This window comes from Canis lupus, chromosome 3 (genome assembly GCF_011100685.1).
Source record: "Canis lupus familiaris isolate Mischka breed German Shepherd chromosome 3, alternate assembly UU_Cfam_GSD_1.0, whole genome shotgun sequence".
In the NCBI taxonomy this organism is placed as follows: Eukaryota; Metazoa; Chordata; class Mammalia; order Carnivora; family Canidae; genus Canis; species Canis lupus.
This window is the reverse complement of record NC_049224.1, coordinates 75,397,811-75,409,479: the sequence shown is the minus strand read 5'-3', so window position 1 is coordinate 75,409,479 and position 11,669 is coordinate 75,397,811. Positions and strand designations below refer to the sequence as shown.

The window sequence follows — 11,669 nt, the reverse complement described above, 5'->3', positions numbered from 1 at the left end:
ATAACCCAAAGACAGCATTTGGCTCTATCTATGCAAAGCTGGCTGTGCAGGGAGCCCTTTAAAACACTGGCCCACAGAAAATGTGAAATTCTCTCTCCTCTGCATCCTTGGTCTGCAGTGACACTGGCAGATGCTAAACTTCGGCCTGTCTAGAACAGTTAATTAGGTTATAGAGGCTGCCAAAAATCCCAAAGTCATCCTAAGAAAGTGCAACACTTGGAGATGTGAAGCAAAGGTCAGAAGACACAAACACTAATCTGATTTTTAAGAGAAACCACCAAATAGATGGGGGGTGGGGAGGGAGAAAGGAAAGAAACAGGTCCCTGACAGTCTGGCAACTTCTTATCAGTTTCTAATAAACAACTTGGAGATTAGGCATAAAGTGGTCCTGGCTCTTTTCTCCAGTAATAAATACTGCATATTTATAAAGGCTGATACTGTCATAGATACTGTATATTCATAACCTGGTCCGGAACGCTCTGTCCACACCTCCTGGGACATCAGGAACTCTCTCAGAGACCTCCTTCCCGCTGAAGGATGTTCCCACCTGGGAGTAATAAGGCTGGAGAGGGAAAGGAGATAATTTGCTAAATGGAATCAGTTGAACAAATGCCTGGGCATGTGCAAGGCTCCTTTATTGGTTGCATCAAATTATGACAGAGTAAGAACGGCTGACTGCCCCCTGGTTCTCAGTAGTGGAGAGGCAGCCTTAAAAACCCAGAGACCCAGTTCTTCCAAAAGGTTACCCCAGAAAGCATGTGCTGGGAATGGGGTGGGGTCAGAAAAGAAAACAGCAGTGCGTGGGACTTCACTGCCACCAGCAGGCCAGGAGGAGGTCAGGAGCTGCCTGCGGCAGAAGCCCAGGTGGGGAGAGAGAAGACTTGCAGCCCAGCTGCCTTCACCCTGTGCCCAACCACCTCCTTGCCAATCTCAAAGATTTGTAAAAGCTGTTCTTCCTCTCTCAAAGACCGGAGTTTCTGCCCCAGAGCTCCAAATGCGGGCTCTGGAGACCAAATTGCAATTAAGGATCCAAACACGTCCTGCTCCCTTCCCCCAGCCCCACGTTACAATCACACTTTTAGTCTACGCGGTCCTCCTTCCCGTCCTGGAGCTGGCCGGGGCTCGGCAGGTGCAGCGAGCGCGCACCTGGGCCCCGCGGCGTCTCGCGTCACCCCGCGGTGGAGCAGCCCCTCGCCCCCCCCCCCCCCCAGTTCCAGGTAAGCGCAGGCCGCGTCCGCTCCGGCCACGTCGGAGCGGCGCCAGGTGGGGCCCACTCGCGCCTCGGCATCGCCTCGGAACGGCGGCCCGAGGCCCGGTGTGAGCTCTGGCGCCGCGTCCTCCGTCCCGGGACACCTGCGCCGGGCGGGACCTTGCGCGGCCCCCGCCCCCCGGAGCCCCCAGACACCTGCCGGGCGGGGGCAGGAAGGAGCCTGGAGACCTCGGGAAGGCTTCCCGCCGAGATCCGCTCTTGGAAAGGTTCCGCGACCACGCGGCGAGGAGCACGTGAGCGGCGCGGCGCGGCTATAAGAACCCCCGCGCGGCTGAGCGCGAGGCTGGCGGGCGGCGGCGGCGGCGGCGGCGGGGACGCTCCCTCCGGGACGCTCGGGACCCTCGGGGGCCGCGTTCGGGCGCGCGAGTAACTTCGAGGCGGGAGTTGCCGGCACGCAGGCGCGCGCTCCCGGGGATGCTCGGGGCTCGTCGGACCCCTGGGAGAGTCGGCGGAGTCGGCGGCATCGCGGGCTAGTCGCCTGCCCGCCCGCCCCCCGGCGCGGAGCCCGCCGCGGGCGCCCGGGACCGTCCCCGGAGGCGCCCGGGAGCCCATGGGCAGCCCGAGCCCCGCGCGCCCCCGCGCCCGCCGCCCCTGGAGCCGCCCCTGGAGCCGCGCCTGAGCCCGCGCCCCGCGCCCCGCGCCCCGCGGGAGCAGGTGTCCGCGCCGGCGGGCCGCCCTCCGCGGATAAAGTTTGGCGGCTGGCTTCCGCTCGGTCCCGGCGGGCGCGGGCGGGGACATGGGCGCGGGCCGGGCGGCGGGCGCGGGCGCTTCTCCGCGCGCGTAGCCGCCGCCAGGCTGAGCGCCCTCCGGCCGCGGCGCTGAGCCCCGGGGGCGGCCCGGGGGCCCGGGGTCCGCATGGCCGCTGCGCGCCGGCCCGAGCTGTGCGCCCCGGAGCTCGCCGGCGGCGCCTCGGGCCCGGGGCGGCTCTGAGCCGCGCCGCCTGCGGGCACCGACCCGGCCGTTCCGCGGGGGCGCGGGCAGGAACCGAGACCAGGCGGCGGCGGCGGCGGCGGCTCCTCCTCCTCCCCGAGGGCGATGTGGCCGGCAGGTGCGGGCACCAGGCTGCCCTGTCCCCGGGACTCTGCGCTGCGGCGCGCGGCTTTCTGCGGGAACCTCTCCGCCCTGCCCACTCACCTCGTGCCCGCCGGCCGAAGCGTGCGGGTCTTCATCAGCGCCAACCCTGAAGGTGAGCCCCGGCGCTCGGGTCCGTCCGTCCGTCCGTCCGCCCCCCGCGGAGGCCGCGGCTGCCCCAGCGGAGCGCGCGGGGACCGCGCCGCAGCCACTCGCGCTCCCCCTGCTCGGGCCCCGGGCCCCGCGCCCTCGGCCTCCCCCGGGACACCCAGTGGCGCGCCCCTCCCCGGCCCGGGTGCTCCTCTAGCGCGAGCTCGGAAACGTCCGAGGCAGAGTAGCCGACGCTTCTGGAAGCTCATCCTGCGGCCCGGCCGCCCGTGCTCTCGCGGCGGGTTTCTCCCGCGGGGGTCTCGCCAGCGCGACGGGTGGCGCGCTCCGGCTCCGGCTCCGGCTCCCGCTCCGGCTCCCGAGGGAGGGCTCCCCGCGCCTGCCGCCCGTCCCCGGCGGGGCGGCGGAGGGAGCCCGGGGTTCCCTGGCGCCCGCAGACCGAAGGGCCGCGGAGGCTGAGCGGGAACCGGCGGCGAGGCCCCGGGCTGGGCGCGCGCTGGCCTCGGGGAGGCGCGCCGGGGTGGGCTGAGCTCCCTCGGGGTCCGCATGGCCTGCTCCCGCCGGCCCCGGGTGGGCGCCAGACGCAGACTTGGGGATCTGTGGGTGGGTCGTGCCCCCACCAACCCCCCTTTTTTGTTTTGCTCCACACCGCCTTTGAGTTCTAGGACTTGAACGGTAACTTTCGTTCCTTAGCAAGTGTAGGGCAAGTAGGATGCATTAGACTTAAACTGGGTCAGACTGCAGGAATTGCTCCTTTCTAGACAAAATGTTCGGCCCGCAGGAGAAGTTTGTAGGGGACTTTCTTAGGCTCTCTAACAGAAAAGGAAAAGGAGAAGTTAACAGTCATGAGATGCAGTCGTTTGCAAAAACCCAAGACTTGGTTGCTTGTGAAAAGCAGTTGGAGAGGACTACAAAGAGTAATTTTCTAAACTAGGTTTAACAAAGGAAGCTCAGGTGAAGTTTACTTATGACAAGGGGGTTGAGGAAAGGAGTTGATCGCTCCCAGTAATTCTAGAAGGAATCTATACTTTTGAGATGGGGGTACGACTGTCCTATAAAGTTTACAGCTCACTTTCACAGAATTGAATACTTCAGGAAGGCATTTAGGAAACTACTGTGCACTCTTTTAATATCCTCTTAAAATCTCAGGGATGGGAAAAAAAAAAAATCTCAGGGATGTCTTCCAGGATTTTAACTTAAATCTGAATAAAGAAAACCATGGAGATGTGCAGGCTATTTAAAGGGTATGAAAATCTGCAACTTAAGGGTTCAGTGTTTTGCTTCTTTTATATGGTGCTGAAACATTTTATAGGTGGTTGAGAGAATTGTGTTAGAAAATGTTTAGTCTTAAAATTTTCAGTTCTAAGCTTAAAAGAAATCTCATGGGAAGTGTTTAAGTCTGCTGATGTAAAACCAAATTCCTGGTTTTCTTTAAATGTGTTGCTTCAAAGGAATGTGAGAATTTTAATATGATCAATAATTTTCCATTTAAACTTGTATTTCCTTTAAATAAAAAAAGATCATGAATTTGTCAGCTTAATATTGAATTAATATTTAAGATTAATGTCATTTTTAAGCTTGTACATGATTCTTCAAAATTTCAAGTTTCTTTAAAGTTTTACCATATATTAATCTTTGAGCAAACAGGAGGAGGGAGGCATGAACGGTTTATGTCTCCTGATCACCATTTGAGCTGGAGAGCTTGCTCATTGATCCAAAAGGACCAGAAATGTGACTTCTACCTAAGAAGTTGAAATAGGGGCAGCATCTCAAATTTTATTCAAATTGGAGAGTCGAGGGTATATTGAATAGAAGAGACAGATTTTTTTTTTTTTTTGACTTGTACATGAAACCTTGCAATCTTGGTAAATGCTCTATCAGAGGCAGCCCTTTACCACAACATTTTTATGGATGCAGTTCAGGAAGCAAATGGTTGTGTTTTGGCTAGATCCAGTATTAGATTCTTGGCCAATACCCAAGAGCCTCTCCACTGTCCAATTAAGACAAAGAACATTATGTCATGCTTTTCTTTACAAGTGGAAATCAATTTATGTTCTAAATAAAAGATGCTTTGTGTTGAATTCCTAGCAATATGTTTAAGAATCCAGCAAGGGTCTCCCTTAGATTATTGCATTAATAGGTATTGTTTTAAAAGGCTCCTATGGACTTTACCTATCAGTAGTAAAGGTAATATATGTCTTTTGAATGTAAAAATTACTTTCTCAAATGTTAGCTCATTCAGTATTCTAATTTTGATTTCCATTGTCAAATCCTGTGAGGATGGTGGGCCAGAGGCTGTTCTCCCTGTTTTACAGATAAGGAAACTAAGGCTGTGCCTGGGGAAGCTACTTGCCTGCACTCCTTATAGCAGAGTGAAACAAGGTGAAGCCCCTTCAGGGGACTCAGAACCTCCCTCTTGATACTCTTTGGCCCAGCCTAGGTTCCTGCCAGATTTCTGTGAAGTATCTTATCCCTACATGGACAAGACAATCAGCTGGATCCAGTGGATGAGTGTTTTTCTTACTCTTGAATCCTGACAGCCAGAGCTGATAGCAGGAAGGGACCATGGCTGGCTGCCCTGACCCACTTCACTTATACCAAAAGGTAGTTTTAAGGGTATTCAAGGAAATTTCAGAATGTTCTGGACTCTAAGGGACTTGTTCCTGTCCAGAAGTTTATCTACATCTGGCCAATCCCTACCACATTAAAGGCACTGGAGAAGAACCAGTGTGTGTCAGGGTGGGGGGGGTGGGACGGGGGGGTGATGGGAGGATGGGAATAGAGTTTTACCGGATTCTCTTACATAGATAGGCAATGGACTTCATCTAGTCCCACCTTCCACACAACATAGAAATAACATCTGTGGCATCCGTATTAATCCTTGGAAGTCTTCTTGTCATTTAGCCACTGTCTCTCTGCCAAGGATGGCACTTATACCTTCTTGAAACAATGATTCTAAAACACATATAAAATCTTCCACTGTGATTAGCCTTAATTGTTCTGTGAATATTCAAGAGGAGAGGAGCCAGCACAATTTTCTCCCTATGTTGAAATTCACTAGGGCCTAATAAGTAATCTCTTTGCCTCAAATCTTTTTTTTTTTTTTTCCCCTTTCTTTGCCTCAATTCTTAACCAGTTTAAAACAAAGTAAGTCTTAGCTTGGGCTGCTGCAACAAAATACCATAGACTAAGTGCCTTTCGCAACAAAATACTATAGACTAAGTGGCTTTGGCAGCTTATTCCTCACCGTTCTGGATACTGGCAAGGCCAAGATTGAGGTGTGGGCAGGTTTGGTTCCTGGTAAGGGGCCACTTTCTGGTTTGCAGTTGACCATCTTCCCACATGTGTCCTCACATGGCAAAAGACACAAGCTCTGGTTTTCTTTTTCTTTAGAAAGGATGCTAATCCCAGGACATCTGGGTGTTTGAGCATCTGCCTTTGGCTCAGGGCGTGATCCCAGGGTCCTGGAATGGAGTCCTCCGTCCTCCATGCATGGAGCCTGCTTCTCCCTCTGCCTGTGTCTCTGCCTCTCTCTCTCTCTCTCTCTCATGAATAAATAAATAAAATCTTTAAAAAACATTTAAAAAAAAAAAAAAGGATACTAATCCCATCCTAAAGACCTCATATAAACCTAATTACATCCCAAAGGTCCCACCTCTGACTACCCTCACATTAGCTGTTAGGGCTTCAACATATGAAAGGGGGAGGGGCAGAAACATCAAGTCCATAACCTTCTGCCCCTGCATACCCCCAACAAATTCCTGTCCTTGTTGCATACAGATTCTGTTCATTCCCTCCCAACAACTCCAAAATTCTTGACCTGTTCCAGCAACAACACTAAAGTCTACACCCGACAGTCTCCTCTAAGTACAATCTAAATTTGCTATGGATGGAACTTCAGATATGATTTATCCTAAGGCAGGATTCTTTCCTGCTGTGAACCTGTGCTGTGAAACCAGCAACATTATGTGCTTCCAAAATGGGATGGTGGGACAGGCATAGGGTTAGCGTTCTCATTCCAAAGAAAGATGAAGGGTCCCAAGTAAGTTCAAAACCTAGCAAGGCAAATACCATTTGGTCTTTGTTCTTAAGGCTCTTGGAATAAACCTCTTGGTTTTGAAGCTCTGCCTTCCATACCCCCTAGGGTGGCAGTTCCACTTTTGTAACTCTCTGGGGAAGGAGTGGCCCACTGAGACTCTAAGAGGCTTTGGACCCATGCCGTCTGCCCTGTTGAAGCCCTGGTGATACCTTCCCCCAACCTTTATACCAAGGAGGCAGCCCCGATCTCCAGACCTCCTTTGGGGTCGTTCTTCCTTTGTCTTGAAGAATCACACATACGCTGATGAACAGCCAAATCATCTAGTCCTACAGGATCTAAGAAGTCTGTTGGCCTTCCTTCCTTTGAAACGGTCTCTGTCTTCCTCAGTTCCAGCTGACCTTGTTTATAGGGGTATAAACCATACTAATTTCCTCATCAAATGGTTGGTCAGCCATACCCTTGGTGTTCTTTTCAGAACAAGCTTTGTCATTTTTTTGTAATAGGGATAAGCTGAGCGTTTTCCAGATCTTTAAGTTCTGATTCTTTTTTGCTTAATTCCATTCTCAATTCCTCCCCTCGCCCCCCACCCCAATTTACTATAAGCACTCAGGAGGAACCAAGCCACCCCTTTATCCAGCTGCATGGCTTACAAGGACTACCTTCCACAAAACACTAGAGCACAGTTCAGCTACATTGGTGACTCCTTTACAACACTCCCCTTCCGTCTGTTGTGCAATAACACATCAATGGCCATATTCTTCTGTTCACGATTTCTGTATTTTCTAAGAAGATAGAAGCTTTCTCCACTTTCCTTTCTGAGCCCTCCACAGAATTGCCATTAACTGTCTCTTCGTGGCAATCTTGGCATTTTCTAGCTTGCACCTCCAGGCTCTACCCATTATTACCCTGTTCCAAAGCAGTTTTCAGATGTTTAGGTATCTGTTACAGCCGCATCCACTTCTTGGAACCAAAATCTGTCTTCATTTCATAGAGTTGCCATAATATTTCGCACAAAGTGGATTTTAAAGAAAAGAAATTTATGGTCTCATGAATCTGGAGCTAAAAGTCCAAAAACAAGGTGTCAGCAGGGTCATGGCTCTCAGGAAGAGTCCTTCCTGGTCTCTTTCTAGCGTCAGTAGCTTCTGGTGGTCCTTGATGTACCTTGGCTTGTAGCTTTGTCACCCCAGGTCTTCCTCCATGGTCACAGGGAAGAAGATCATGTCATCATGTGGTGGAAAGAGAATTGTATCTTGTCCTCCTTTTATAAAGATAGTAATCCCATCATGGAGGCCCACCCTCATGACCTTGTCCATACCTAATTACCTCCCCAAGGTCTCACCTCAGGATACCATCACTTTTGGCGTTGGGGCTTCAACATATGAATTTAGGGGAACATAACCATTGACTCTATAACAGGTAAAGTCTAATATAGAAAGAAGGCTGCGTGATGCCTTTATTACTGCTAAAAACTGATGCAAGCTCATATTCCTTTGTCATCTTTTGGGCCAGATGTGATTTTGGAATTCCATATTTTTTTAGGTTTTAGAAGAAAATGGTGCATGTGCTGTTGATTATTTAGGGTCTGGGGTAACACCCCATAATAAAATATGAATATGTCTATGAGGAAACTTTATTCTACATCAGTGTTCTACTTTCTGCAGTGCTGGAAGGTTTTTATCTGCATTGTCCTATATGGTAGCATGAGTTAAATTGGGCTGTTGAGGCTTTGAAATGTGGCTGGTATGACTAAGAATCTGAATTTGTAGTAGAGTATCTAATTTAAATGTAAGTAGGTACAATGAGGCTACTGGCTACCACAGGCAACACAGAGCTCTAAGTGGAGAAACCAGGACTTCATCTGTAGTTTCATGTCTGTTAAGGTCAGGTTTTTGTGACTCAGGTCACTTAAGGTTTTGCTGCCAGATGAATTGGGGAAAATTTTTTGTTTTCAGTGCTTTGAGGATTTTGGAAGTGCAGGTAAGGACTGTGGACCTGTCTGAGGGGGGAATATGGCTTTTTCCTTTAGGCAAGTAGGGTTTTCTAGTACTGAACCTCAGGATTCCTTGAACTTACTACCCCCACCCCCACCCCTGCCCCAGTCACTCAGCAATGCACAGGGCGTAAACCTGTCCCTTCCCCCAACTGCTGGACAGAGTTGACCCTTTTACTATTGAAGACATGGAGGAGCAGAGAAGAATGACAGGTTCACTTACAAGAGAGAACGAAGGGCCTGGGCCATTTGTGTTCAGATTTTCCTTCCAAATGCATCCCTCTGATTAAGACACTTCCCCCTGAGAAGTACATAATGGCCCTGTCCAGAGCTACTGTGCTCCTGGATTTCCCTCTGTGTGTTGGGAGACATTGGAGAAAAAGATGCTCCCTGACACCTATTTTTGCACATTTTCCTCACCCAGTCTGATTTATGCACTGGTCATCTTTGAGAATCATGCACATCTGTCCACAGCATTAATGATCAGATGCCTTTCCCATTTCCACTTAGACTTTGTCCTCTGCATGTCTTTGAATCTTCCTGAACACTCTCCTCTATACCTTTGGGGTCTTGGTAGGAAAGCTTGTTCTCCATTTTGACACAAGCCACAGTAAAGAGAGAAGTATTTTCCCTACATTGCTGCAACCAGTATGTATTTTACTGTAGCTTCTGCTCCAAGGCACTAGACAGAAAGATGTGCATCAAGAAATTCATACGGAAGCTGTGAATACTCTTCACTGTGTTCCTCTTACCTTCCCTATAATGCTAATTATTTCTAAGGCTCCCAGTTTTTTTTCATAGTTTTGTGAGTAATTAGAAAAAATACAATTAACACAGCAAAATCCTATCTATATGGGGGTGTGTGTGCGCGCGCGCGCGCACACACACACACTCACAGCTGTTTGATGCCTCAGAAACGTCTTAAAGAAGAATATACTGAACCGTTATCCTATGATAAGTGCACATAACACTTATAATGCATTCTGAAATTGTAGAGGTTGTGTCTTCAAGTCCTTGAACAAATGTTATTCAGGCAGCAGAAAATGCTAGATACAGGTGCAGACTGCGTAGCCGGACTGCCTGCGTTTGCCTCCTCAATCCACCATTTGATGCTGTGGTTCTTTAGCAGGTTGCTTGGTTACTCTTTTCTCAGTTTTCTAATCTGTAGAAGAGAACCCACAGGAGTGCCTGCCTTCAGGGTCACTGAATGAGTATTGTAAAGCGCTTAGAATAGTGCTGGGCACATAGTAAACATGAAATCTGTGTTTGCATTTATTATCCTTATTATCTTCATTACTAGTTTCTGCTGTGATCCAGACACTGTGCAGGTATGGAAAGATTAAAAAGGCATTTCCTGCCCTTGAGGAAATGCAGTTGTAGGGGCGTATCAGTTAGAATTCCATAGTAAAACCATAACCACTCCAGATTCTTCAGGGATCCCAGCAGTCCCAAAACTCATTGTAAGGATCCAGTCAGTGAGTAAAAGGGTCAGCACTGGGCATTTAGGTCACCTTGCCAAAGCTGTCCCCTAGATGTCTGGAAACTGTAGAAGCCACTGCCAGTTATCCTTGCTGCGTACCGGGTAGCTGGCCAGATTCTACAAACACGCACATCTGCTGAAACCACACGTCAGCCACCACAACTCACGGCAGAAGAACTTCCCCTGTGCCCTTGCTGCCCAGGCCTCATGCAGACACGCCCCCCTGGCAGAACCAGAATTGCCCCTGGACCCTTGCAGCAGGTAAGTCTGGGAACTTCCAGACTTCCAGCCCTTATACCGCAGGGAGCGAATGACAAGAAGTGCTAATGGATGCTCAATACCAAGAAACAGTATCTAGTCCAGGGAGAAGAAGGCACACTTTGACTTACTCAACCAGGAAATATTCATGAAGCACCTCCTGCATGTGGAGGGCCGTTCTGGTGCTTAGCATACAGCAGTGACAAAACAGGCAGGTCTCTGTTCTCGTGCAGTTGACGTAAATAGTGTATGTGTTGAGTACCATGCTAAAGATATGAGCATGGCATTAAAGTGACAGGAGGCGTAAGCCAGCATGGAGCTCAGAATGCCGGTTGGGAGGCTCCCCAGAGGACCAAAGAGAGCCAGGTGTAAACGCTCTCCTACATGGTAATCAAATATGAGGCAAATGATGAGGAGATCTCTGCAGGATATAGAAAGAGATGATCATTATTCAATGAAGAGCTTTTATCCCTTCAAACAAGAGAGTGGAGCTGATGTCTTGAGGTGATACTACCACTTGTCCCTTAAAGGTGGCTCATTCAGAATGACATGTGAAAGAAAGCAGGGCTTGGAGTGTAGAGTACACTCTACAAATAGATTGTGACTTTATGGTTTAGTAAATCATCTACAGCTCTTTTAAAAATCTTGTCACACTGTAGCCATGACACCATTTGCTGTTTTAAAGGGTGTGTGGCAAATTTGCATTTTATTTGTTTCAGTTGTCTGCAGCTTATTGTTAACTTATTTGTTCCGGTTCTCACAGTTCTGTACCTGCCTGGGAATTGGATCAGGGCTTGGCCTGCAGAAGACAAGTAGCTCTGTTCCACTGAGCCATTGGCTCCAGTGGCTCAGTTGACTCGTTCAGCTCAGCCTGGGTGGAACTGGGCTGGAAGGTTCAAGGCGGCTGCACTCTGTCTGGCACCTAACGTGTCCTCCGTGAGGGCTTGCTCTCCAGCTTTTCTTGTCATTCAGGAATCTAGCCCAGGATTCATTGTAGGGGATTGGCTACTCTAGAGAAAGGAAATGGAAGCTAGCAGGTCTCTTAAGTCCCTGGAAGTCCTAGGATGTCATTTTCCCGTGTTCTTTGTCTGCAAGTCCTAGGCTAGCCCAGATTCAGAGGGAGAGGAAATAGGTCTTTGTATGAGGAGAGGCAGGTGCATATGGGGGGGGAGGGAATTAATGGTAGCCAATTTTGAAAGCTACCAAAACTCCAGTTATATTGTGTAGTTTCTTTGGCTTTTGTCATAATTAGGTTAGGAGAAAATGCATGAAAAGTGAGGAAACTAGTGCCCTGGCATATAGCAAGTGCCCAACAGTGTTAACAGTTGTGACGATCACAGTTGAGTTTTGACTCCATCCACAGTACTCTTCTAGAACCTTCCATATTCTAATCTGAGAAGAACCAGAGTCTGCAAATAGGTAAAAATACCACCATCAATACCACTAGAAAGGT

At 49.7% G+C, this 11,669-nt stretch overlaps 1 protein-coding gene across 1 annotated transcript in view; it reads left to right on the top strand.

Moving 5' to 3' along the window:
* The first annotated feature begins 2,267 nt into the window (after positions 1 to 2,267).
* The window catches only part of NWD2 (NACHT and WD repeat domain containing 2), a 174,772-nt gene continuing 165,370 nt past the window's right edge, over positions 2,268 to 11,669 (top strand). The window contains exon 1 of the mRNA XM_038533507.1: positions 2,268 to 2,456. Within this exon, the coding sequence (XP_038389435.1) occupies positions 2,306 to 2,456 (151 nt within the window). The 5' untranslated portion in view covers positions 2,268 to 2,305. The remainder of the gene's footprint in view (positions 2,457 to 11,669) is intronic.